General features: G+C 43.1%; 2 protein-coding genes across 7 annotated transcripts; both read right to left on the minus strand.

Moving 5' to 3' along the window:
- Positions 1-1169: 1169 nt before the first annotated feature.
- Positions 1170-4891, minus strand: hapln3 (hyaluronan and proteoglycan link protein 3). Of its 4 annotated transcripts, none has more exons than XM_029256050.1 (5): positions 4792-4891; positions 3120-3315; positions 2621-2989; positions 2218-2520; positions 1170-2015 (listed from the first exon to the last, which is right to left on the minus strand). In XM_029256050.1, exons 2-5 carry the CDS (start codon positions 3238-3240, stop codon positions 1732-1734), a joined length of 1077 nt encoding a protein of 358 aa, XP_029111883.1. In that variant the 5' UTR covers positions 3241-3315; positions 4792-4891; the 3' UTR covers positions 1170-1731. The 4 variants fall into 4 exon arrangements, with proteins under 4 accessions (XP_029111883.1, XP_029111880.1, XP_029111882.1 ...); XM_029256047.1 differs by having other exon boundaries at positions 4778-4891; XM_029256049.1 differs by having other exon boundaries at positions 4772-4891.
- A 2164-nt stretch (positions 4892-7055) lies between these two features.
- Positions 7056-27550, minus strand: mfge8b (milk fat globule EGF and factor V/VIII domain containing b). 3 transcript variants are annotated; one of them, XM_018763865.2, is made up of 10 exons: positions 27307-27550; positions 21399-21524; positions 21088-21219; positions 15252-15365; positions 14545-14726; positions 14194-14349; positions 13835-13979; positions 11993-12177; positions 11690-11845; positions 7056-10055 (listed from the first exon to the last, which is right to left on the minus strand). In XM_018763865.2, the coding sequence occupies exons 1-10, from the start codon at positions 27383-27385 to the stop codon at positions 9912-9914; spliced, it is 1419 nt and encodes a 472-aa protein (XP_018619381.1). In that variant the 5' UTR covers positions 27386-27550; the 3' UTR covers positions 7056-9911. The 3 variants fall into 3 exon arrangements, with proteins under 3 accessions (XP_018619381.1, XP_018619380.1, XP_018619382.1); XM_018763864.2 differs by having other exon boundaries at positions 11993-12195; XM_018763866.2 differs by lacking the exon at positions 21399-21524 and having other exon boundaries at positions 11993-12195.
- Between the last annotated feature and the right edge of the window lie 373 nt (positions 27551-27923).

Raw genomic sequence — 27923 nt, forward strand, 5'->3', positions numbered from 1 at the left:
CAGAAAGTGCACTGAGAAATTGCAAATAAATACATAAAACAAGGGCCGAAGGTCGAAAGGTTGCGATATTTCACGGCTATGATCATATAGTGCTATCTAATAAGTTCTGGAAGGCAGTGCAGAGTATTTCTGGGAATTGTCATGCAGATCAAACAATTTTTCAGCTGGAATAAAATTAAAAATCAACCATTCACATGTTTCCAGGGGGAATGTCAACTGCAGACCATAACATTAAAGTGCATTTCCTTGTCAAGTAAGTAAGAGCACTCACCATAATTTTATCAAAATTTATCATGCTTTTTATAACTTAATCAGAAAAAAGAATTTTGGCTGCAGTTGAAGATGGAAAAAGGGGGACAAATCAAACATTTTGCTAAAGGATTTTTGAAAGATTCATTGAACACCGCTCCATAAAGTCTGTTTATCTAATCACATTCCTTGGTTAAATGTACCAAAGTGGCCGGGATCAGCCTTACATTTAAAACCCAGCTGAGATGTCCTTGGGAGCACCATATGAAGAATTGCTGCGTGATGTAGATTCTGTGATAAACCTTGAGGTTTCGCTCCTGGATGCTGAGGGAGGTCCAGGCAATAATAGGTAATATTTATCATGACTAAAAAGACAAGTGAAGGTCATGTTCAAATGTCTCCCTCTGTGTTTTTTAGAACCAGTGCCAACGCTTGTGAAAACAGTGCATAATGCAATGGTCATGTCCCTGGAAGGTCCTGATGCAACAAGCTGTTTTTCAGCTTTAGTTAACTCAGTCTGCAGTCTTCTCTTTTTCTAGGGCTACAGTAAAAATGTCACAGTTGTGCGTATTTAGAGCAGTCTGTACTGGGTAAACCAGACCAAAATTATTTCTTATAGTGTGGTAACTTAACGTAAATATAATGTCAGCACCCCATTAGACAAGGATTTCTGGAGCCCAATTAGAGTGAGTGCTGGGAGACATCTGGCCTGAGAGCAACAGGAGACAATAACAGGAGACGGGAGACCATCACTTTAACCTGTGTAACCTTGTGACATGCTAACAGTCAACAGTGGCTCAACAGGCCCATCAGGTTTGCTGAATGCCACCGTCATAGTGACATAAAAACCAGACCTGACAGCAAACAAACAGCAACCACTGTGAAATAAACTGCACACTTAAACACATTTTAGCCCCATGTCAGAAAGGCTTTATTTATCTTACAAAAAAAAAAAAGAAATCAGGCTTTACTTTACACCCATTTCCATACAACTGCGAAACTGACCACCTGCGTTCCCGGACAGACTGAGGTCCAGTGAGGAACCGAAGGTGCAGTACATCTCCTTTAACAGTAACACTCGAATGCCATAGTAGCAGCTGAATGCTTTTTGTGAACCCGACAACTGTGGGTCATATATCCAGTGGTCCTTTCGTGTCAGTCAGGAAAAGAGGAGTTTACATTTTATCACACAAAACAGAAATGTCACAGGATATGTTTCATACAGAAAATACACCTATTTTACCAATAATAAAAATTAAAGTGGTCCTTTTACTGATGGTCCTTTCTGGTATGAATAAGTTTGTTTTCCTTATGTCTCAGTACAATAAAAATGATAGCAGGTTAATAAGATGCTCAGTACAGTTACACAGTTCTTTGCAGCTTCAACAATTACAAAAATGAAGCAGAGTTAAGGGTCACAGTATGTGCACAGACAGGTTCTCTGGTGGTGTGGGTTTGATAAACGGGGTTTGCGGGTAAGACTTATGAGGTTCTGAAGCAGTACACGCCATGTTCGTTATGTTGGGCGGGGAAGCCAAAGCTACGCACTCCGGGCTCCTGGGAGCCACAGTTGGGCCGTGGAGTGATGATGGGGTAGCGCACACTCCCGTCAGCCAGCCAGCCCGCTTCACAATGCTCCAAGCCCGTGAACTTCCAGGCGGCATAGAGCTGGCCCACCCTGGCGATCTGCGAACCGTCCTCCTCACATGCCTGAGCGGCCTCCGAAAAATTCAGTTTCTGGGGGTGCTGTAGGAAGTACACATTCCCTGGGGAGCAGGATGTACAAGACACAGACAAAAGGACGCATGTTAAATAACACGTCACTTAACATTCCCTCCAACGAGGGCACTAGATGTCAGTGGTCAGTCACTCATGCACAGCACCCAAGTGACATGGCGTAAAAAGGGAGTTAAAAGAGGGTTGATGCACAGCACATACTGGGGGCCACTACAGCTCTACATCTCTCACCTCTGAGAGAGGAGGAGAAACAGAAGGCGTCATAGAGGTGCAGGCGTCGGTGACGAGTGCCGTAGTTGCGGACGCCTGGTGCCATGCCCTGGCCCCCACAGGCCTCTCGGGGTATGGTGATGGGATACTGCACCGTTCCGTCAGCCAGCCACCCTGCGTTACACCAGTCGAGTCCCTCCTCCCAGGCAGCGAAGAGCTGCTCGAAGGTAGCCAGCGCCGAGTCCTGCTCCTCACAAGCCCTCTGTGCTGCCAGGAAGTTGAGGCAGTAGCGCCCCTGGGGAGGCTGGTAGGGAAACACCACCCCTAGTCGTAGGCATGAAAAACAACAGGTGAGCATTTTGGAGAGGGTGGTCATGGGAGGGAGGCTCATGGAGAACCCGTTCTGCCGCCTGCCTGGCCGCACCTCGCAGTTCCAGGTCCACGGTGGCGCTCTCGTCCTCCAGCCCGTCGATTACCTCACAGCGGTAGCGCCCGGTGTCATTGAGATGCAGCTCAGTGAGCAACAGGGACACCTCCCCGGGGGAGTCCTGTCGCAGCTGCACCCGCCCCTTGAAGCCGGCAAAGCTGCGGTGACGGCGGCCAATGGCCGCCAACACGTCAGTCTCGTGGCTGCCACCGGCAGGCAACCAGGACCACTTCACCCGGGTCCGGCGGGGGGAGGTCAGCTCGGGCTCATAGCGGTAGCGGCAGGGGAGCGTGACGTTGCTCCCACGCACAGCGAAGATGGGTGCCTCTGTCGTATCCACGTAAAGTCGCACTCCATTGAAATAAACTGCAGCACACCACAGACATTACAGGGGATTACTGCTGGGATGGGAGCGTGCATCAGCACTAAGTACAGCACATTTAAACTGGCCTAAACTGGCCAGCTACTTGGTGAGGTGCAGAGCTCATATGCGTACTCTCTCCATTGCCATTGCCGTTCAGGACATCGTGATAGAAGAAGCCGTTGGAGTAGCCTGGAGCAGTCTGGCAGAAACAGAGCAGCTGTAGCAACAAGAGCAGCAGGGGGCATGCGCTCATTGTCCTGGTACCTGTCACTGTGCTCCTCTTTTCAGCAAAGTTAAGCGTCTTCTTCCAGCAGCAAGCTTCTACCTACTATAATTAAAAATGTTATTATTTTTCACAATCATTACTGTGACAAACGTCTATGCCTAGGAACTGGTGAAGGACTTGATTGATTTCAAATGCTTTAAGTACCAGGTACCATGATTTTGCCCAGTAGGGGACAGTAGTACACAACATTTTAAAATGCAGCCTGTGAAGTACAATTGTTTGCAAGTCACATAAACTATTCCATAAAGAGTCATAAAGTATATTTTAGGAGATAAAACTTACTGTATGTGCTGACAGTATATATGAGAATAACAACAGCAGTACATTTGCTTCTGCATGTGGGAATTATGGCTCAAAAGCAATGCTTCCCATTTCAATTAAATATTTGTGTAAATATATGAATATACATTAAAAGACAGAAAAAACATAGCTGATTATTTAAATGAATAACAGCGGGATTATCAAAAGGCACACAACTCAATGTCTAAAAATGAATGAAAAAATTAGCCTGGGTGCTTGAATCCCAAAAATATGCAGAAAGCTCTTCAATTTTTTTCTAACAAGGAATAACTGTTCGCCACCACAAAAAGCTTTTTCTCTCATGTATCAAGAAACTAATACGTTCACAGAAAGCCACTGGATGAGGTATAATAAAACCTCTTAAATGTAGAAGCTGCTTTGCAGCAATGACTGAGGAGCTCCAGATGATTATTATGAAACTGTAAGCAAAGACACCTACAAGTAAGGCCATTTGCGCTGTTAGAAAATCAACATGAACATAATCTACCTTTTTATAGATTAACACAGTGTTCTTACTGTATTAAATCAGGGTCAATCAGGGTCCTACAGCTTTAGAGCCTTAACCACTGCAGCTCCTGCAGAGGACCACTTGTGGTGGTGCTCTGCACTTGGAAGTGGCAAATTTTTCAAAATTATAAAAAAAAAAATTAAAGAAATTTAAAAAAATACTGTAGGAAGGAAATATTAGGCTGCAGGACAGAGGGGTTTACCCTTCAATTCACATGATTCCGTATCTATTCATTGTGTATCTATTTGATTACTGCAGTAAACAGATACACAATGATTAAGTACACAGCAGATACGGAATCATGTGTGAATTAATAATTATTCTGTGCCATAACTGAAAGGTAAACAATAACTAATTGATCTGAATCGAAGGTCTGACTCGTTTAACACATTTTACTTCACACACAGTGCACGCGCTGTGTGTGAAGTAAATTAAATATGTTCAATAAACGAGTCAGACCTTCGATTCCGATCAATTATTTATTGTTTTCTTCGCTGCAAATATTTCACATACAACATATTCAATGTCCTTTTCCCCGTCGAGCATGAAAAGTCATTTTTGACGACACATCTGCCTTGTGAGCGACGGCTGCCCACCAACACGCACCGGCCGCGCGTCACTGGAAATGAAGTCCCGGCAGAGTCATTCGCGCGGAGTTACGCTGCTGATGCTCCGAGAGGAACTACTCACAGCTACAGCTACAGCTTCACCTTCAGCTTCGGTTCCCGGTGCTCGCCTCCCTCCTCCCGTCTGCCCTGTCTCTCGCGCTCAACTTTCTGTAGTAAAACCGAATCACCTCACTGCTTTTAATTGATCTGGCTCAGAAAAAAAAAAAAAAGACGGGGGGGGGGGATTTTCACGTCACGGTCGAGGAACTCCCTTTGCGCGCGAGAACGCCTCCGCCGTTAATATAAAGAGGGCGGAGAACGACAGCGCCCCTCGATCACAATAGGCAGCGTTGCGGCAGGATGCGCGTCCGCTGGTCGGTTCGTGGTGAAACCGAGACACGGCGGTATGCTGTAGTTTCACAAGATAACTTTACTTAGCTCGTGCCCTTGGCCGAGGCGACCTGCAAAGTTTAAAATTTTACCCTTTTAGACAGGTGAGAGGAGGAGAAACGGAAGGCGCCGGCCCGTTGGTGGCGACAGTTCGAACAGGTGCCTTAAACAGAGGCAGAGTATAACGAGTGGGATTCAAACCAACACTATAAAGCTTGCAAAGCAGCAGCACTACGTTACTTGCAGCAATACATCGGCTCTACATAAACTGGATAATTACTTTGAAAATACCTGACTTAAATGTGCATTGGTTTACCCATATTTTGGCTGAACTTACCTGTACCAATTCTCTGTTCTCCATGGGCCTCACAGCACTTATGTATTACTTGTTTTATTGAAGGCTGCATGGACTCCTATCGGATAGTTTCCTGTTGTGGTGGTCAAAATTTGGATTTGCATTTGGGTAAAAATCATAGGATTAACAACTCACACGCACATTTCTGAACTGCTTGTCCCACACGGGGGGTCGCGGGGAACCGGAGCCTGACCCGGCAACACAGGGCGTAAGGCTGGAGGGGGAGGGGACACACCCAGGATGGGACACCAGTCTGTCACAAGGTACCCCAAGCAGAATTCGAACCCCAGACCTACTGGAGAGCAGGAGCCGGTCCAACCCACTGCGCCCCCCTAGGATAAACAACTAAATAATGTAATTATTGCCATGACTCTTTCAAGGTCAGGCCACACCAGTGCATTTGAGCTTTGATTATTGATTGAATATGGATGCAGTATCTAGCAAGGTTAAGAACAAAAGGGGTGGCCATTTCAGTTCTTTTTTTAAAAAAATGTACTGGACATGACCTCTTGAATGTGAAATGGATACTCCGCCAGGCAACAATCAAAAGAAAAATTTCATTATTACCTTGAGACCTTTAACAATGTTATTCTTCTTTGCAGAATGGCTGAGCAAAGTATTGTTATTTCTGCCGATATTAGAGGGTTTCCTATCTGAATCACACACCTCCAATCAGATGTAGTGGCTTCGGAGCAGAGGGAATCCCTTACACCCACCTTTGACCCAGCATCACTCTGAGCCAGTGACCTCACATTCTGCTGACTCCTGCTTCCCAATTCACATGTGTTCATCCCTCCCCACAGGTGTAATTTTAGTCGCAGCATTGTTATTTTATAAAACATCAGCTACTGCTGCTAAAGAGCCTGTCATTGCCAGCTGGAGTGAGGAAAAAGCTGCTGGGTGGCCTTTAGTAAGAGCAGGATATGGTATTGGATCCATCCTGTTACACTCTCCAGGCCATTAGCCACTGGGTCCAGTGTCATGAGGGGGCCAAGCCAGGGCTCTGCTCCTGTCAAAGGGGTTCATCTTGCCACTTCTCCTCTTTCACAGATGCAAGCAGCCATTACAGATGTGTTTGAAGTGCTCTGTCCATTTATTCAGGCAGGGCAGATGAAAGTGTTTGCCAGAGGCTATAAATACCAGGGCAGTGTGAAGAATACAGGGCTGTAGGAGGGTGTAATTTGCACAATAAACTTCAGTCTGAGTGAACATTTTGTGTTAAGCAAATATTTGGACGCACAAAAGTTCTGCATGAGAAAAATAACAGACAACTGTGGCGAGAGATATATAAAAAGAAACGCTGGCTGAAGAATGGTTTCACAATGGAATGGCACTCATTGTTTACACCAGTCAGTGCCTGCACAGCTCCGTGAGACAGTTGTATTGGCCTGCTGGAGGAATCATCCAGAAGAGTGAGGAACCTTGCATCTGGTCGTATAATTACAAGGTTCTAAAGAGAGCTGGTAACCCAAATGTTGCTTATGGATGTCAAACTGAAGAAAGTAGACAGGGCTATTTCTGTCCTCAAAGCGTAGGCATAAACACGGATAGTGAGAAGTATTCATTTTTCAATGAACACCAGTCATTCTACACAACTACAAGCATTCTTTTTCCAGCCAGTTTTAATGTCGAGTCAGTTTGAAGAACAGGAAAACTGAACAAACTAAGATTAGATCCCTGCATGACAGGATATCCTTATCTTTGACTCTTCGAGACTGGGATTAATTTCCTCAAGCCTGCTCTAAGACCATGCCAAGCTATTAATACAACATGATTGGGTAAAACCAGACATACAACATCAGACCTACAATAGTAGAATAAACAATGACTTCAAACCTTTTAAGCAGACTGCATGTCATTTAACATAGCTGTCAGCTGTGCTCATGTTAGTGATATGATGTGCAAATAGTATATGTTGTGCAGAAAAGCAAGCAGCACTAGTGTAAAGAGTATATAATTACAGACCACAAACTCTAGGCGAAAAAATGCCATTTTGTTTTGTAGGAAAGAATCCTTCCTGGAAGAGCCAGTTGTGGCACCAGGGTTTTCCTGTTGGTCCCGCAGCCACTGCGGCTCCCAGGCTCTTCCTACTCGGGGTCTAGGGGATCTACTGGAATGTGAAGTGCTGAATGGGAACCCAGGGCCACAGGGCTTGCTGACATGTTGTTCCTTCAAGCCCTGATGTCTTCGGCCCCAGCTGATTCAAAGTAAATGCAACCAAGCCCCCCCACCCCCATCTGTAGTAAGTCCTGACACACCTGGGTTATTAGATCAGTGTCGATACAGCACTGTTTGTGAACAAGAAAAGATCTGCAAAGGACAGCTCTGGTAATCCCACCACCCTGGATGTTTACAGCCTGTGACCATATTAATTCACCTGGTTTACACAAACATATGTATCTGACCAACAAAAAGCTGTTTGAAAACCAGGATAGTTATTTTCTTCAAGTACACATGATCCAATACTCTCCTCATTACAAGATCATTTAAATTCACAGCCACTTTTAACCCAACATTATTTCATATGCAACATTAGCGGAAACTTCCCAAAACCAAAAAAACTGAAGTGTCAAATCCAATCAGTCTTTGTCTATGCAGTAATAACCATACAAAGAAAAACACTTTTTCCCTGTTTTTAATGAGTCAATCAAAACTTAAATACTAGAAACAATGGAACGTTTTTGAAAGGTTATTTTTGACAGACACATTGAGAACACTGCAAAATTAGACCTGAAATTTCTCCGGGTTAAACAATAAATGCACACTTTCAAAACATCAATTTGATATCAAGCTGAATGTAAACCAATAATTTACAGAATTCTTCAGAATTAATCTATAGTGTTACACTTATGTCATGTACACCTAAAATACAGCCTTACCATGAAATTGAGACATGCTGATAAGGTTACAAGTGCAATCCCCATTTCAACTAAGTCTATTGCACAAACCCACATTTCATAAACCATGATAGTTTCTCATTTCTTTCTTTACTATGGAGTGACAGACTAAATCCAAAGTCTACTCTCAGAGCCCAAGTCTAAGAAGCATGTTGTATTCTACAAATACTGCATATCTGTCAACCTTACCAGTTCCACCACTATAAAAATTTAAATCTCCACTTTTCTAACCATTGTCAAGGGGAGCGGGGGGGCGGGGCAGAATATATGTGAAGTGGTGGCGTATGGTCTCCACACACAGTGGTGCTGTGAAGGAACACAGGTGCTGGGTGTGTGATGGCAGGCACAGTGAGGCTGAACAACGTACTGGCAGAATGACATCATGCTGGGTTATTCGCATCAGAAACTTGTTGGAACTGGTATTTTTGAGGCAACACAAATGTAGAGAATGTAGGGAGGTTTGGGTGGGTGAGCAAGCTGTAAAAATCAGTGCCACAGCCATTCTAGAACTGTATCACGTGTTCTGCACACGCATCCAACACGCAACAATTACACACAAACACCACAACTTCATAAACTTAGGATGCAATGTGATGCTTAATATACACTAAATGCACATATATAATATAGACAGAGAGAGAGAAGAGAATGTAACAAAGTTCTGTCATCAAACCACTTTCTTATACATTAAAGAACATTGTATCCCCTCCCTCTTTAGCTGTAGTGGTAAATGTACTTAAAATAACTATAACCCTTTCATGCTTGATAAATAGCACAATGGTTACAGATTTAACATTCCAATTATTGCAAACTCTGTTTACCATTAAGTCTTCATTTCATGAAATAGAGCAATACCGAGGACATAATATCTTCAATATCTGACGAAAAGTAAAGCAAGCTTATCCCCATTGAGGGATTCTGTGAACCCGTTCCAGCAGGAAGTTTACACTAGGGGGAAAAAAAGACACCACTGTTTGTTGAAATCACAATGATAAGATTTACCAGTATTATTCAGCCTTTCATCTCCAGTTAGGGCTGAATAAGACTTTTATAAGGGGGGGTATCAGTGGACTCCTGCAAACCTGAGTGCAACCATCTGGTATCTCTAAACCAGGACTTTGGACTTTTAAAATATTCCATCATATTAAAATCATTTGCTTTTGCCTTTTCATATGTAAAAGCTAAAATTCTCATTACTTATACCAAAGATATGACCTTGACTGTTTAAATAGCAACAAACAGGAAAAACACTTAAAACAAAACAGAGCACTACAAAAAAAGAAAAAAGCTAGCTACAATTATGCCCAAATTAGGTCAAACTGCCAACAGCATAAGGTAACAATATTCACTGCATGCTTCTAATTAAACATTAATTTTCTGGAATTACTAAATTACTGTTATGACTCAATGAGGGTAACTTGAAGTTCAGGGAATATTCAGCGTTCATTTTCTTTGAGGCTTGTGGAACCAGGAGTGTTGCTGCCCCCTATAGTTGTGGACAAGGCAGTGCAGGTACGGCAGGTAGGCGGAGCTTAAGGGAAGGGGCTGACACAGGCTGGGTCCCCATGGAGCACGCAGGTCTATTCATCACAGCCCAAGAGTTCCATGCGCAGCGTGATGCGCTCTTCCCATTCCCATGGAAGAATGCGCACAAATCGGGCATAGAAGGGTGGATCAAACACATTCTTTTTATGCACATTGTTGTCTATGTTGCCTTGGAAAATCTGGAAAACAAACAGTTCAATTAAATGGACCACAGTAAGAACATAAGGCAAATGGAGCAAAGGCAAAAACTCTCTGCAACATGACAAGAGCCAAGAATTTAAACATATGCAGACTGTGTTCACACAGTAACATTAAAACACCTTTATGCTGGGTCTTTGTTACTATCTTTTAATAATGAACACGAGCTTTACATAAGGCTACCGAGGAGCTCATCTTACAGCTTATACTGTACAACTCAGAGCACGGTTTCAGTCTGACCCACATCACCCATCACCTGTTTCATGTGTCACAGTGGAATTTAGAGCACTTTGCATCCTTTCAGAGAAGTGAGGAGGGTGAGTGGTAAGCATAAGCACAAGAGCAAGACAGGGATGTAATAGGACCTGTCATTTAACTAAAAGATTGCATTCTTTCATTTGGTGCTAAGTGGTGCCACTCAATGGTCAGCAGTGATAGACAGTACCAATCTGAGCCCATTCCAACTGTGTGTCACACTGGGAGAACGCAGATGTTTGGATCTTATTGTTTTATATTTTCAGGTGATGGCTACATTAGCGTAAAACCAAAAGGAAACATCTGTATAAATTAATTAAACCACCACTGTTGTGTTGCTCGTCTCAGCTGTCCTTATCTGGATTCAAAAAGAGGGATTAATGGAAGCCCAACGGGTTTCGTTATTCTTGAAAGCCTTTGGAGATTTCAATGGGACAAATGAATGAGGCTGGATCAGGGTCAAAAGGTTATTACTCCATTCAACATACACAGGACAAGATGTTATACCTCATGTGCATATTATTACTGCACACAAGGACCCAACCCAACCGACTTCACCACGAAGTCACAGAGAAATAACACCCAGCATTGCCATCATACATCTCCATGACTCAAGACCAAGCAGCTTAATTTCCTCCACCAACAATCACCTCAACCACAGGGTGTCAACATGGGTATTTCATTGAGGTTGTCAAGTGAGCACCTCCCTTCATCAGCATTTCATTGAATTAGGCCCACGACACCTCAGACAGGCTTAACAGTGAGGCCTAGTGTCTCAGACCCACCCCCTTCAATACACATTAGATGCCTATCACCCTCAACAAATACAGCAACTCCACAAACCCAACCACCCCAATTAGGCAATACCACACCTCCATACATATCATCAAATGCTGGAAAACGCACCAACTCCACAAATCACAGTCTAATGTTCGGTCTCACTGGAGCATAGCCAACGAAGGCCACCTGCTTTGAAAAGCAGCTGATCTAAGACAACTTCCAATCCTCAAAATGTAATTAAACATTTGCTTGTGCCTCTGAGCTGTGCAAAACTCAACATCAGCCTGCATTTACACAGAGGTGAGCATATGCCTGTCCCCCTAAAAGCTGCACAACAGAATAAACTGTACACCACAAGACATACTGACATGCTGCAGAGGTAGACCTCATGGAAGGCAAAGCCCATGGTTATTCCCATAGTAATGGCGGGAAGAACACAACACTGTTTTACACAAGTTTTTTATTCTGAACGACACTGGTAGAGGTTCTACTAACATTTCCCAACACATGCAAACTAAAGAAACTGACAGTTTCAGGTCAGACCATGAAAGGGCTGAAGAGAAGATGCGCTGACACTGACCTTCTCTGACTTGGTGTTCTCATCCTTGAACACAGTCCAGGAATGTCCATCATTACTGTATGCCACTTTAAAGGCAGACACAAACTGCACATTTCCAAAGTCCTTGGCTCCCTGGGTGATGATGCCTGTGACTCGTTTGGGTGTCTGCAGGTCCACCTATTAAAAAGCAGGTTAATGACTGTGCTTGACCACTCCTTCACACATAGTGCTCTGGTCAGCTCCCATCAGCTCACTGAAACAGGCCTCAGACCGTAGTAGGTCAGCTGTGAGATGGAGGGAAGGGGCTGTTGGCGGAAAGCTTACCTGAAGCCACTCAGAGCGGTTGTTGCTCGCCGCTGTCCAGGCATTGGTCTTGCCCTGCTTGTCAAGGCGAGCATAATGAGGATGCCATGTGAAAGCATCAATACCCCAGGTACGGAAGGCACTGGAGGCCGAGAGCTGCTCGTCTGAGATCAGACGGGATTTCATGCCCAGAGGCTCAGAGCAACCTGCCGTGTTTAAATACACTGTGAACAAGACAGTGAAGAGAGGATGATAGACACACGGCGAGGCATGGGCGCAGGCCAAACAAACCAACAAGCAAAAATGGAAGACACAAGGCAGTGAGTGGACATGCAGTGAGAGGCATGCAGGTAAGCCACTGGCATACTTGGCGGAGCTGCAGAAAACAGGAGGGCACGGTGCGTAGGGAAGCACACTCACGTGTGAGAGCAGGGCCACTTACGGAAAGCAGCTCCCACTGCACACACCATGAAATGTGCAAGGCAGCAATATGCATACGATTCTCTGTGCTCTGAACATCACTCAATCTCTGACTGCCAGAGGGTAAATAAATTTTGATGTTATTTGTCCAGTGGCCAGAACCACAAGATCATAAATTCTACATATGGTGATTTTGAATTCAATAAAAAGTGCCATTTTTGTCACTGAATACAGAGCACGTTAGAATGGTTATAAAGTGTTTAAAAAAAAACATACACAAAAATAATGACAAATTTTCTTTTCTTACTGAAAACCAACCCCCTTTATCATAAGATCATTGGTGAAAAGGTGGAAAAATTAGTGATGTCATTGGTTATGGTGCATTTCTGAAGTAATACATGGTGAAAAATTTAGTTGAGCATGTTATGAAGAGTGAGCATTTAAACTTATTCATGCCTCTGTTGAAGAAGTCAACGTAAATAAATATGTTCCTGCTCACAAACAGAGTAGCCTTACTGATCCTGCTGTGCAATGCTGGCAATTCCCTCCAAAAAACAGTGCCAGCCCTTCATTCTATTCGAAAACATCACTGTTGCCCAAATTTTGCCTGAATGGAAGCTCTCTTCATCCACACAAAACTGTCAACCATTTGCTACAAGGCTTCATAGTGCTCAACCTTCCCATTGTCAATACTCTCAAAATCCTAACCCAAATTCTCTCCCAGCCAACAGCGACTTGACTAACTGCATTACAAATTGAATGAACTGATTCAATTCCAGATAAAAGAAAGAAGAGTTCCATTACTATAATGGAACTATACCTGCTACTATATAACTACTATATATGGTTAGATTCTACTAGTTATTGACCTAGCATATATATACACACACCATACATTATAGATTGATGAACTCCGCAGTTCCCATATGGCTGGGTGTCTGGGTAATGATTCAAGTCAAACACATCTTGACTTTTCTATTTAATTTTTTCAGACCACGGTCAACTGCGGTTAAGTGAAACCATGGTCACCGAAACAGCGGATACGGGGGTCCTACCATATACATAAATAGATACATATATCTCCACATCGTGGTGTAAGATTTAGAGCTGCTTCTCTCTTTTAAATTAAACAAAACACTCACTTAAAAATAAATACCCTGCAGAACACCTCAAGGTAAACGGCATCTGTGACTGTGATCGCATCTGAAGATAGTTCCCATATCTCACCGTCGATTGTCTGTCCTGGCAAATCCATCAACATTCTGAATCTCAAATGACGTGTTCATTTTTTGTGTGTGTGTGTGTGTGTGTGTGTGTGTGTGTATGTGTGTGTGTGTGTGTGTGTGTGTGTGTGTGTGTGTGTGTGTGTGTGTGTGTGTGTGTGCGCACGCGCGTTTGCATATGAGTGTGTGTCCACTCCCTGCTGAATAAGTGAGTCTTTACCATTGAGCTCGCAGCCCACCAGCTCCATACGCAGGGTGCAGGCCTTGCGACAGACGACAGGAATGATGCGGATGTACTGCGCGGTGATGGGCGGATCAAACATATTGGTCTTGGTACTGTCATTGTCTACATTCCCAACAAAAACCTGGCAAATGGCAAATGCAAAAACAGGTCAGCATTTCCACCACTGTTGTGCCATAAACACACACCTGTATTTAAACAAAACAAACCCACACCTGTGCAGCAAAGAAAATCTCTTCAACTTAAAACAAATTAAATTATAATTCAATGGGGATGATCCATGATTAAAGAATTCCTGGTGTTTCTAGCTCATTATCAGCGGCATGAACCGGTCTCACCTGGTCTTTCTTCTGGCCCTCCAGTCTGTACGTGGTGTAGGTCTGGCCATCAAAGCTGGAGGCCACCTTGAAGGCCTTGATGAACTCGGCGATTCCCATGCGGCTGGCCCCCTGGGTAATGATTCCAGTCAAACGCATCTTTCTCTGCAAGTTGATCTGCATAACAAAAAGAGATAGCACCTTTAAACGCCTCACATACTCTCAGGGAAACAAACAATCTCAACATTACACTTAAAATTAATGAGTATTTTTACTTTTTACAGCTAACACCATTACCGCCCATGGCGAACTGTGTGTGTGGCATAATTGGTGACGTAAACAAGTGTGTATTTTCTTAGGTAGCCTGCCCACCTCTATCCAAGGGTTCTTGTCGTGAGTGGCCGAGGTCCAGGCGTTGACAATGCCCTGGTTGTTGAGTCGGGCCAGTTCAGGGCCCCAGCGCTGAAGGCCCAGGACACCGTAGTGCACAGAAGAGGCCTTGATTTGGGACTCAGCGATGCCACCACCCTCCATACCCAGCAGGGAGATGCAACCTGGAACAGAGACAGAAACCTTACATACTGAACCCACTGTGTGAACGGCTCACATTTTGTTTATTTATCACTAATTGAATAGGAAAATCAGCTGAGACCTGCTCATCCTTTACTACAGTGACACTGGGAATTACAGCACAGACAGACTTCATCCCCCAACAGTACATAACTGTTATTCTTCTTCAAGAGAGACTGAAACATCCAAACTGGATATCTGTCCAGAACATGATAAATTCCCTTCAACAGCATCTCTCAATTGTAGCAGTAACTTTGGTAACTGTGGTCCACCAGAATTTTTCGCTTGATCTCCTTCCATACAGACAGATTGCTCTCCTCAACAACACGGCCAACACTGCACCAGGGATTATTGTTCATTTCAGCAAGAAACAAAAACACACCACAGAATCCCCTAGTGCTTTCACACTTAACATTCACCGGCTATACTTAAGTCTCCAACAGACCTTCTGAGACAGGATCACTGGATGCTGACAGATACATCATGCCAGAGGAACAGTTAACACTCACGTAGCTGACAGTGCTTCCCCACATAAGGTGAGGGACACTTGCAGGTATAATCTCCATCCAGATCTCGACAAATCCCTCCATTCTTGCAAGGCTGGTCAACACAGTCATTCACATCTGCAAAGGAACACAGACAGTCAAAGGCTCTCATAAGGTGCTCTCAAAGTGCAAGAACAGTGTTTTCTTTTAAAAGAACCAGTGTGCACATTTTGCAACAAACACACCATAATGTCGAGCCTTAAACATAGATGGCCCCTGGTGTATTCCAACAAACATACTCCTTTATTCCCTGGAAATAACTATTGCTGCTCTTTAATTAGCTGATGATTTTTCCAAGGTGACTCGCAGATGGTACAGCAGTCATGCTTACATGCTTACAGACGGTATCCTGGGTAAAGGTTTTGGTGATTGTGCCTCAGTTGTTATGCCTATATCAGCAAACCAGCAATGGACAATGAGAACTTTTAATGGGAGCCACAGATGAACTTATCAGTTTAACATAAGTATACATGAAGAAGGCATCATTCAACTGCTGTCGAGCATGAGGGCTCATTTAAGACAGGTCAGCCTTTAGGGCCTCATTTCACCAAATCTGTGTATTCACTTGCCACCCATAGCCATGCTTCCTGCATGCCCCCTCCTCCCCTCAGTCAGGTATGATCGGGCCAGTGGGGGCAGAGAAAAAGGTGTAGTCAGTGTTCTGGTATAAACAGAGGGATGGGGGACTCGACAGTTCAGTTTGTGATAGAACCATCGTCACGCAGCTGGGAAGGCAAGAGCAAAACACATGTCAACAAATGGGCAGACGACCACGGACAGAATTAAACAACCCTTTGAAGCTCAGCGCAACAGAGCCAATCCAGCCAGTTCTACCCAAACTCAAGTTCTTTTTATTGTCATTCCTCTATATAGTTTGTATACAGAGGAACAAAATGTCGTTTCTCCAAAGACCATGGTGCATACTAGTGATCATTTAACATACGAATTTCAAGAACTATTCATTATTATATTTCAAAACAGCAAGAGATGTAAATGTCTGGTAATAGAAAACAATGGAAAAAAGAAGAAAACCTGCTAAGAAAAAGTTTACTTGTACTTTTATGGTAATGAGCATTATTACATATGCATCCTGATATATGGGCTGTGTGTGGGCTGAACTTGTGTAAACATGCGTTTAGCATGTAGGTGTCTACCACAGAGTGTAGCTGTCCAGCAGATTACCGTAGACTACAGGTTGCCAGGCAACATCTTGTACTCAGATTCATATCTCTACAGTTAGATTGATCTCCTGTATGCTCAATATATGTGTGTGTGTTGATTACATTTAATCATTCAAATAATGGAAAAACATTTATGCATCTGCTCATGTAACGTATACTGGTTCATATGGTGTTATGTGACAAATGGACTGTATTCTAGAATCACGTGTCTGCATCCAAATCTTGCCTTCTGTTCATGTAATGCCCTAACTGGTATTGTTCTCTGAGATGTAAGTCACTTTGGAGAAAATGGTCTGCTAAATGAATAAAAGTAAATGTAGATTCCTCAGTGTGTTGTATCATGACAGTTTCCACCAGAGGAAAAAGGCAGACAGGTGTAAACCACGACCCTGTACACTACCCCATCCATATCCAGTTTTTAAAATCATGCTTTACATAAGAGTGCATAGGTAATATTTGCTAGTTTTTTCTTTAGTTAAAACAAAAATGTTTAATTACGATAAGCTTTTAGGGATTATGTCCTTATTTTAAAGCAAAGCAGTCATGCAATAGGGTACACTATTGACTTTATAAAGACAGCTTTCCTCTTGCTCGAGATTTGCAGTGCTGCACTGTCTTGAACTGTCCAGCAGGTGGCGAAATAGTCTTCAACATATGTGAAGCATATGGTTTCCTCCCAAAGTGTACAAACATAGAACAAACACAGAAAGAACAAAATATGTCATGCAGATCAAGTGGTTTTTTTTTTAATTTACATAGCATTTCCTTTTGTGCTAGAAAATTCTTTGACATCAAAACAAGTATTGAAAGCAACAGAATGATCTACCACACAAAATCCTTTTAATTCCATGAAGCGTGCCAGTTAAAGTACTTAAGTGCTGCAGCCAATGACCGCTTTATTTAATGACAATGAACAGAACAGAGGAATGACTCAGTGTTTAATCTAAAAGCAAATTTTGTTTCACTCTGGAGCAATGCACTTTTAAGAACGGAGACGATAGCCATAATTCATGAGAGTCAAACTGAACAGCATGTCTTTGGACTTGGGGAGGAAACCAGAGCACCTGGAGGAAACTCACACAGACACAGTGAGAACATTAAAACTCCACACAGACTGAGCAGGATCAAACCGACATCATGTCATATCACCCAGGCACTGAGAGTCAGCAGCACTGCTCGCTGTGCCACCCTTTGGACTCAAAGTTCACAGGTTCAAATCCCACTCCAGCTGTAATAACCTTCATTAAGTTATTTACCCTGAATTTCGCCACTTAAAACTACCCAACTGTATAAATGGGTAAATAATTGCAAGCAGCTTAATAAGTTCCTTTGGGGAAACAAGTCAACTAAATGAATAAAAGTAAATGTATTTTAAGTTCCCCTTTTATATGAGAATGCAGCACAGTCCCAGCAGCAAATTCATCTGTTCAGGTGAAACAATTAAGGCCCCCTACTCTCCCCAAGAGTTCAGCTCAGATGAACACTTCCAGCTCTCCAGAAGCAGAGCAGCTGCACCCTGTAATTGGCCCCCGAGACTGACTGGCCCTCACACAGGCAGTGACACGCAAGGCGTTTCCCGACTACCCTGGAGTGCTGCGCCAAGGAGCAGTACAGCACTCCCCAGCATTTTCCATCGAGAGCATTTAGAGTGAACTGAACTCAGACCTTCCTTACATCGTAGCAGTTTGAAACTCTGAGGTTACTTAATGGAAGTGATACACACAGTTTTTGCCTGCCATATACAATTTCTGTCCTTTTGTGTTTTATGACTAAGCTTGACTTGGCAATGATTATTATTTTGCGACCGCACCATGCCATTCTGTAGGTATTAGTCACCGCCCCAGTGCTACAATGGTTTGGAGTTCTCGACTGGCCCAGAGGGGATGTATGAGATGTTCCGTATGAAACGGCTTTGGGTGGGACACGGCAGAGGCTTGTGGTCCTTTGTCCTGGAGAGGCCTGCGATTGTCATGACTCCAGGCCTTTATTTGCATGAGTCGGTGAGAGTGTGACTCACTGCTGGCAGGATAAAGCTGGTATGAAGTCTCTATTAAATATTGATGTGAGCGTACAGGCACCACTTCTGCTGCAGGGCACCGAGTCGGCTGGTATAATGGCATAGCACATAAAATCATTCTTTCCATCTGACTGTTGCTTGCTTTTTTGAGTTTTTGCTGACCATCTCACAAAGCAATAATTGTTTGTCAATGGCGATGTAGGTTTGTAAGGTTGAACTTGGTGAGGCGCAGGAACAATGCTGAATAGTGGTGGCGTGCTTTCCGAGGAGCATCTCTCCCCTCGCGTGGCACAAAGGGGTGTCTGTGTACCACCTCATGAAGCAGGGCCCCTGTGCGGTTGTCATCTGGAAGCCTGGATGTCGGGGACAGCCAGGGCATTGGTATGCCTTTGCCAAGAATGCCTTTCTGTGTTTCTGTGTACTGTGGTGCCATTGGGAAACCTTCCAGACAATTAGCCATGCATTTTCTATATGGTCGCAAGGCCCCTTACAGCTGGCCAGAGCCTTGTTCTCACCTGCTCCCATATTGCTCTTTGACTTTCTGGGGGCACGTTGGACCTTGTTGCCATTATATAGTAGGAAAAATAGTCACTACTTAAGTGCTCAGTCTCTTTTCCTGACCTGTGCTAGATTGCTTCACAGTGTAATTTTCGCAGTAGCATGGTGAGTTTGGCCTGTGCCTGCTCGTTGTGGGTCTGAGGTTCGAGCCCTGCTTGGGGTGCCTTAAGAAGGACTGCCATCCTGTCCCAAGTGTGTCCCCTCCCCCTCCAGCCTTGCGTGCTTTGTTGCTGCTTAGGCTCCGGTTCGCTGCGACCCCGCTTGGGACAAGCAGTGGTAGACTGTGTCTGTAACTCATTTATCTTGCCCTTCATTGTTGTCCCACACATAGGTATGTATTTTGAGTTTAGCAGCATGTTGCAAGTATTGCTTGACTGGCATTCTGGAGAAAACACACAAAACCCCATGAAACGCAAAGGATACTGAACAGCATCATTTATTCAAGGCCACGTGCATGTGCTGTGTGCAAGTGGCACCGTCCCTATTAATTTGGCTGAATTCAGAGGCCAGACAGGGTTGGCCTAATCAGTCTAATCACTCCCCAGATCGATACCAGCACCAGTGGAATATTGTCGCTCACTAGAGCTTAGACAATCCTTTATCATCTGTTTGTCCCTGTTGTCCAGCAACCTTGTCCAATGGGTCTTCGTTGTGGCATCCCGTTTCACCTCTCTGCCATGTCCCTACGTTCCCAGCAATAATGTGGGGAGATGCAGACGGAGTTTGGTACCACGGGCCTTCTCCTTCAACAACAACTGTGACCTCGGTTAAGGAGATTAAAAAGCTCCTGTAATGTGGTGTTTATGTGAGTGTGGTCGGAGAGGCGGAGGATGTGGTGGTTTTAGTCATGGGCCAATCCTCTTAATGGGAAAGGGAGTGGCTGCACCCAGAAGGTGCTGACGCCGAACCAGTGTCTGTCTCTAGATTACTGTTTGTCTGTGTCTGTACATGTGCGTGTCTCCTTGGAGAAAATCTTCAGGTTGTCCCACAGTGTTTGAGTGATAGAGAGAAAGTTCCACTGATGTACGGATGACTGACCCACTGTAAGTAGCGTACAGTACCAGCAGTGTAAGTCACCTTGGTGAATAAGGTGTGGGCTGTAACACTACATAGAGTTTGTTGAAAGTTGCTTTGGAGAAAAGCATCTGCTAAATGAATGAATGTATGTATGTAAAATGTAAAAGCAGCAGGTCCAACCACTACCCTACCAGCTGCTCTTCATTTAGCTGAGGCTTTTGTCAAAGGCAACCTATAAAAGACGCATGTTAAATTATTTGTACTATGCCAAGCAATTTACAAATACTTACAAATTCAAACAGCTGGGTAAGATTTACTGGATCAATTTAGGGTAAGTACTTTTCTCAAGGGCACTATAACAGGAATGGGGATTCAAACCCAGGCCCTTCTACTGCAAGGCAACAGCTCTACTAACCGTGCTACCTAACCCTGAAAAATCAAATAAATCAAGATGATAGTCATGGGCTTTTTAAAAACAATAACCAACATCCATGAAAGTCAGACTCCAGCAGCATTTTACTAATGATGCAGAACCACTCAGACTACATCTTTTCTGTGCAGTTTCATCCTGCATCAAAGCAGAAAATGATGTACTGCAGTCAGAGTATCTGACCATATTTTTATCTTTTTTTGGAACATGAGCCAGGAGGACAAATTCTGCTGACTGCTAGATTCTGAAAGATGGACCGTAAGCTAAACAGCAGCACAAACAAGAACAAAGGGTGCTTCTGTATAATCTGAACTACAAAACAAACCGCACCGTATATTTCTAAAGAACCTTCTACATCTCCACCATTTACAGTATATTAGAGTCAACCCTGCTATGAACACAGAAATTTTACAGAATGAAGCCATCTATAACTAAAACTCCAAACAACTCATAAAAACAATGATTTCATGAGAATTGGAAGAGCACATAAGACCATATTTATAAAGCACTTATGCTAGTAACACGTTGCATCACAACTGTGACACGGGAGTATCCAAAGCCACCTTTGGAATGCTATTTTAGGCCAATAGGTCTTACTGTTCTGGCAGTGTACGCCTTCAAATCCTGGTAGGCACTTGCAGACATACTCATTGAAGACATCCCCTCGTCGCGACTGGCTGATGACCTCACACATAGCATCGTTTTTGCAGGGGTTCGGGTTGCAGGGCCCTAAGAAGAAATCAAACAAGTTAGCACCGCTGTTTACCAGTGGAAAGTTACAAAACCTAGCACAAGGCAATATGCTAAAATGTGTAAAACTGCCACTAGATACAGACTGAGCAACCAGCCATTGGTGGTTAATTGTCCCCTTAAGCAGAGGACCAACTTCAGGTACTATCCATCATTACCGCTCTCTGTAGCATTGCAGGTGTCGCCTGTGAAGCCCTCTGCGCAGATACAAATGAAGGGTTCCTCTCCCACCCCAGTTACACAGGTGCCGCCATTGTGGCAGTAGTTAACCTCACAGTAATCTCCTAAGAAGAGAGAAAGGTGGGTATTAGTGTAGTGAAAATGTGAAATTACTGTTATCTACTAACTGGGGCACAGAATCTGTCTGGAGTAAATACATAACAAGCTGACAGGAGGGAGACTCATGATTTAGGCTGAGTTTGTCTTTGACAAACAGCTCATCAATACTCACCCCATCCCAATTCTGAATAATGAAAATAAGTTGCCTCTGCTTAATGGAACAATTAGCACTGATACAAGAGGCTGCTGGGCTGAAGAAACAGAAACTGGAACACTTAAGAAAGCTGCCAGGGAGAATAAGATTACTTTGCGCTTCTGGAAAAGTGCAAACTGTGCCATTTCTGATGTCTTGGATGCCTCTGCTTCAAATAAATCACATCCTGAATTAGTTTTTAGTTCAATTTGGAAAACCTGCTTTTCCATGCCATTATCCTATCCATGTGGCCACCTATACCCACTCCTTTAGGTGAATACGCAACATTATAGCATTTGTTGAGGACAACCCTGTTATGTGTGGATGCTATAACACGGACTGTTGGCACACAATAGTGATAAATACAACTAAGTTCTTTCACTTAAAAGGACTCCATATGTTTTTACCCATTACACAATGTTCCAGAGGGGCAATATAGGGGTACAGCGGGTAGTGCTGCCACCTCACAGTGCCTCGGCTGTTTGGGCTCCGATTTTAATAGAGCTTACTCTGTGTGGAGTTTGCATGTTCTCATGTCTGTAGCATTCCTCCAGATACTCTGGTTTCCCCCCACAGTCTCTAAGCATCTTTCAGGTGTTTCGTTCACTCTGAATTGTAGTAGCGTGCACATGTGTGGCTACCCTGCAATAGACTGCTGTCCTGTTCAGGGCCTGCCCTTCTTAGCCTTATACGCTGTGTTTTGAGGGAGGATCTGAAGTGCCATGGCTGCAAGCTAGATGAGTGCTTAAGGACACAGAGGGAGTGACAAATCTGTTTTTGCCCCAGTCTCTTAATTGAACAATTAATGTGGCAAATATTTTGGAGCAATTTTGTATTCACAAAGATGTGGCTATAATATTTTAACAGTATTGACAAAATATAACATACCTGCTTATATATTATTGTGTAGACTTCATATTGTAATAAAAGATTCCTATCTCAAAAACAAGAAAATGTAAAATTTTTGACAAGTTTTCATTTAAAAACTTTAGAAGGCATATTTTCACATGTAGACAATACCTACAAGGTATATTTTTAGGGGTTGCTCAAAAATGTTTCCACAAGGTTGGCAAACTATGAACGCAACAGCTGATATTCATTTTCACACTTTCCATGCAAAAACCTACATAAGAATTTGAATGACTGATATGGAAAACTACTGAAAAAGTTAGACTAACATAAAGAAAAACCCAAAGTTTTAGATGCATGCAAATTACATTCATGTATGACCATAAGTAAAACAAGTGCCATTCCAGAAAAAGATACACAGTTAGAGCTCATGTCTATCAACGAGCTTATTTCTGCCAGGCTCCAAACTCTTACAACACAGAATACATGCACGCAAATAGTCTCACAAAGAGAAAACATCTGGTAAGTCTCTGATTTCAGTTCTCATTTTTATTTATTCACTTATTTTGAGAGGACAGTGGTGAAAGTTGTGCATCCCATACAGTCCTTGCCTCAGAATCATCCAAAAAATCTGAGCAGAGGCTATTCAGGGTGTGGCTTTTCAAAACAGGCCTTAATAAAAACATACAGGAAAACCAGGATTGGATAGTCAGTGGCATGCTTTGGCATGAAGAGAAACCAGCAAACTTCCCTTTTAGTGGTTGAAAGAAAAGCATAATGAAAAAATGTGGCAGAAATGTGTCGTTCTTAATAAAAGCCGAGTACAGTACCTAAGTTTACTCACTGAAGATGCTCTATGATATTTTAGGTAGAAACAAAAATAGTTTTCTTCATCTATTTATATAGTACAACCAGAAATTATTGCGGTAAATCACCATATTTCAAAAATTCTCAAAACTGATTACTAAGCAACGGGTGCAGTAGTAACTGGGGCACTGCTTTGCAATCAGAAGGTTTGAATCCTATAACTACTGTAGTACCCTGATGAAGATATCAACCTTGGGATGACACAGTAAAAATACTGTAATACTGAACGGGTAAATCAATATTATACAAACTGAACATTGCAAGTTGCTATGGAGAAGGGATAAGCATGAGTAAAGATATTAAATAAATGTCATGCTGTAACTGCACATATAATATATCTTACTGTTGTTTATGTATTAAAAAGCATACAGAATATTACACTAAATTGTGTTAGGAAGTTGGTAAGTAGTTCCTGTCCATCTCGCAGTTTTTATCATGACAGCCTGGAAAAGGGGACAGAAGGCACTTAATTAATCTTCCATTCAACACCATATGTACACACTCATCATACTGTTAAGGCTTCTTTCACTGTTCCAATCAGGATATAGAACAAGCATGTCTAACCCTATAGTAAGGACACTGGAGGTCCAGACCTTAGTACTTTGTCTGTTATGTTGAATTAAAGTACATATTTAAATAACAAGAAAAAAAATTCTAGAAAAATGACAATACCCAAACTATACAACAAGGGGACAGATAATCAAAATGGCTTTAATTTATTACAGATTTTTTTAAATTAAATGTAAGAATAAAAAATCTGGTACAATTATGCAAATCCACTAAAAATCAACTTCGAAATTTTATTTTCCTGCTAAAACCACATTACTTCAGAGCTGGAAAGAATTTAATTTACATGTATTCTCTGAGAGTAATTTTGAAACAGAGGTCAGCTGGAATCCATCTCAGTCTGTGTGGAGTTGGAATGCTGTTACCACGTTTGAGCGGGCTTCCCTCAAGTGCTCTGGTTTCATCCCAGAGTCCAAAGAAATATCTTTCAGGTGAATTGGTGACTAATTTGCCTATAGGACGTGTGTGTTTATGTGCCCTGCCTCACCCCAAAACTTCTACAATACGCTCCAGACCACCACCTTGCAACAGACAAGCAGTTACTTAATAACAGATGAATGTATTGATATTGTAACTATTGGTACTGATGCTAGTAATTGCACAAGACATATTACTATCACCCTGTGAGTCAAGTGATCTTGAATGAACACAGGTTTGTAAACTAAACCTTAGATCACAAGATGTTTAACTTTTCTCCCTTAGAAAATCTGATGACAGCAAAGAACCCCTCACAGAAATTTGTCCATAGATAAATTCCAGGAAAGTACTGCATTCAGCTTATCTTCGGACATAATCACAGAAAGATGGTTATATTTTTATTTTGATTTTAAATATGATTTAGTGTTATTCTCAAAGCAAACCTGCACGTCACAGATCACCTAAACCCCATCCAGGAACCTCCAAGGAGAATAAGAACCGCTGCCTTATGAGCAACATCAAAAAACCACTGTGTTCCTATGTGAAAGATTGCACCAGGACTGAAAATCTTTATGGTGCCATCCTACAGAAGTCATACTAATACAGTGTGTTGCAAATGGATTTATGTAAGAATAGTATGCCTTTAAGCTTGAGATTAAAGCAATGACAAATCTCACATCAGAAGCGCCACCACTGTTTGGAATGATGCTTATAGAGATGGACACCCATTACCTTCCATACCACTAACATATCTAAACAGTCCAGAAGCAGAGATAGGGACCAAATCAAATGCAGATCTATTCAAGTGGCAAACGGGCCAGGAAAACCGCATAGAGGAATAGCTCTAGGCAAGACTTCAGGGATCTTCTGGCACAACTCCAGCGCAGCAAAGCTATTCTGCCACTAAAAATAAACTAGGGAAATCGTTTCAGCATTAGTGTTATGGAACGGAATTTAAATGCAACACCAGACTGAATTCACCAAGACAGAAGTCAATTTTTAGCTTTCAGGCACATTAAGTATGATATAAAATTATAATTAAACACACATTTGTAATAAACAGGTACGCGTTCAGAAATTGTAACCTGGAACACTTTGTTTTACTTTGCTGACTTGATAATAGTATGGTAGACCTATGGCAGATCTACGTGTGAACCACTTGTCTCTTTTCACACTTTATTCCTCTGTGTCTCTATGGACACTAAAAATTTCAGGTACAGTACCAGTCAGAAATCTAATTTGCAGCCTTAAGACTTCAAGAGTGATTCCCTACTTGCTGGATCACAACATATCAAAGCCCCACAACCCCACCATGACACTACTGAAGCAAAGCATAAAGTCAAACCTCAACGTGCCAAAATGCAGAAAATATCATCTTAAAGCCAGCAGTGCTTGTTAAGGAAAGACTCTTGGCACTTTGAAGCCACAGCAAATGTTCTCAAACATAAAGGAAGCCCTGAAGTTCTGAGGCCCGAAGACTCGATGCAGCTGAAAATGACTGTAATAAGAGTTTGCTATCCAAGGACAAAGTCAACTGCCAGACAGCCTCTCAATATGGTAAATGGTCAACGATTTGAGGACTCCATATCTCATTTGAGATGTGCATGTGGCCCCCTTACAAAGAGCTGTAATCTCCTTAAGCAGGCAGCTCATTATAAGAACTGTAAGCCTATTGTACAACATTTGCTCAATATCAGGGCACTACACGTCCCCAGCGTCTGACCTTGTACTAGAGATGTCCAAGTTCTTTTAGTGGAGATGTGATAGAAACCGCTGGACTCAAGACAAAACTATCTTACTATCTCAGATACGTTTTTGCAACATAAAATCATAGCAAAAACAGGTAAAGCAAAGGAAGGGAATGACATGTGAATGTCCTAGTTACAAACACAGTGCCTTGCTAAAGCTATATCATTTTGGCATGTGCAGAACTATACCAGACAGCGCATACACTGATTTCCCTGGCGGAATTCAGCTTTCTGTTTCGTTTGATGTTTTCTTCCATTCGCCAATCCGAGGGACTGTTCAGTGACCCAGACAAACAAAGTGACTTAAGTTAGTCAAGTTTAATTCTATCATCAGAACAGAACACTTTTTTTTTTTTTTTTAAACTTTTCCAAAGCTGTAGTTCAACTGACCAGGTTCGACAAATATTGCTCAGTTTGGCTGTCTGTCCATCTCTCTCTTTGTCTCTGTCTCATTGTATCTTTATGTCTGTCCCTGTCCACCTGTCTGTCTGTCTTAATGTCTGTTAGATGGAGTGTAACACTAACAGTGAGAAGCAGGTGGTCCTGTTCATGGCACTCATTCAGATAATGATGATGGGGGAAAAGGGACAAACAAGGACAAAAAAGGACAGGACCCCCCCCACCCCCACCCCCACCCCCACCCCCACCCCACTTCCCAACCCAGACGTTTACAGTAACACAGTGGAACATTCGAGTCTCATCTGGCAGGGAATACGAAGTAATAGTCACTCTTATTGACCAAACTAACAGTCGACTGAGCAGTAAAAACAGAAATTTTCACAGTATTTTCAAATTCAAACATTTCCCCACAGAAATATTGTACTATTCCAACTTTACATCATGATGTGCTGTGTGTCACAATGTGAATGTCGAACGGTCACTCTGACTGATTAGTTCAACAGAATTTGACACAGAGTCAGTGAATTCGGAGAGGAAACGAAGACAAAAAATGTTCGAAAGTAAGTGTTAAAACATTGGACGTGTTGGGTAGTTAACACAGAACCTATGTACCACAAAGAAAACGGCAGTATGAGTAAACATCAATCACCGCCGGACGTTCGCAGAGACGACGAGTTATTCGTTCCTGTGTGTGTGTGCGCGCGCCTAACTGTACCGGACCGAGTTGTGCGGTTTGAAAGAACTTACCAGACACTGCGCGAACGGCACACAGCAGTAAACAGAGCGCCGAGAGTGTGTACGAAAGGGAGCCGCCGCGAGAGCTCATGCTGCTGCCTTTGCCTGCGCTGTTTCCTTCGTGTAGCGCGCGCGCACACACACACTTGTCAGTGTTTTCGCCGGGACCCGCCGCGCTGTTCCCCCTCCGGCCGAGACGAGCGCAGACGACACACTGTCACTTCAGCGCCGCTGCATGGATTAACGGGAGCGCGCAAGACCATTCCCCCCTCCAACCCCCCCGTCACCAACATCCGTCCAATGGCGTTTGCGCTGGGAGCCATGCGGCCGCGCGCGACGGACGAGTGTTAAAGGCGGGCTTTGGACGAGGACGAGTTCTCGAGCGAGAAGGCAAACGCCCCATATGTTCAACAAATGGGCCTTTGGGGAGCTTACGTTGCAGTTGCTCCCTAACCATCTGCAATCTTTTTAGCCATCACGACTGGACGTTTGGTGATCCCGCGACACAGGAGGTCTATTATCAAAAGCCTGAAACTTCTAGCTTTTGGTTCCAATGTGGCGAAATGAACTCTACTTACATTTACATTTATTTATTTAGCAGACGCTTTTCTCAAAGCGACTTCCTGAAC

This window comes from Scleropages formosus, chromosome 11 (genome assembly GCF_900964775.1).
Source record: "Scleropages formosus chromosome 11, fSclFor1.1, whole genome shotgun sequence".
NCBI lineage: Eukaryota > Metazoa > Chordata > Actinopteri > Osteoglossiformes > Osteoglossidae > Scleropages > Scleropages formosus.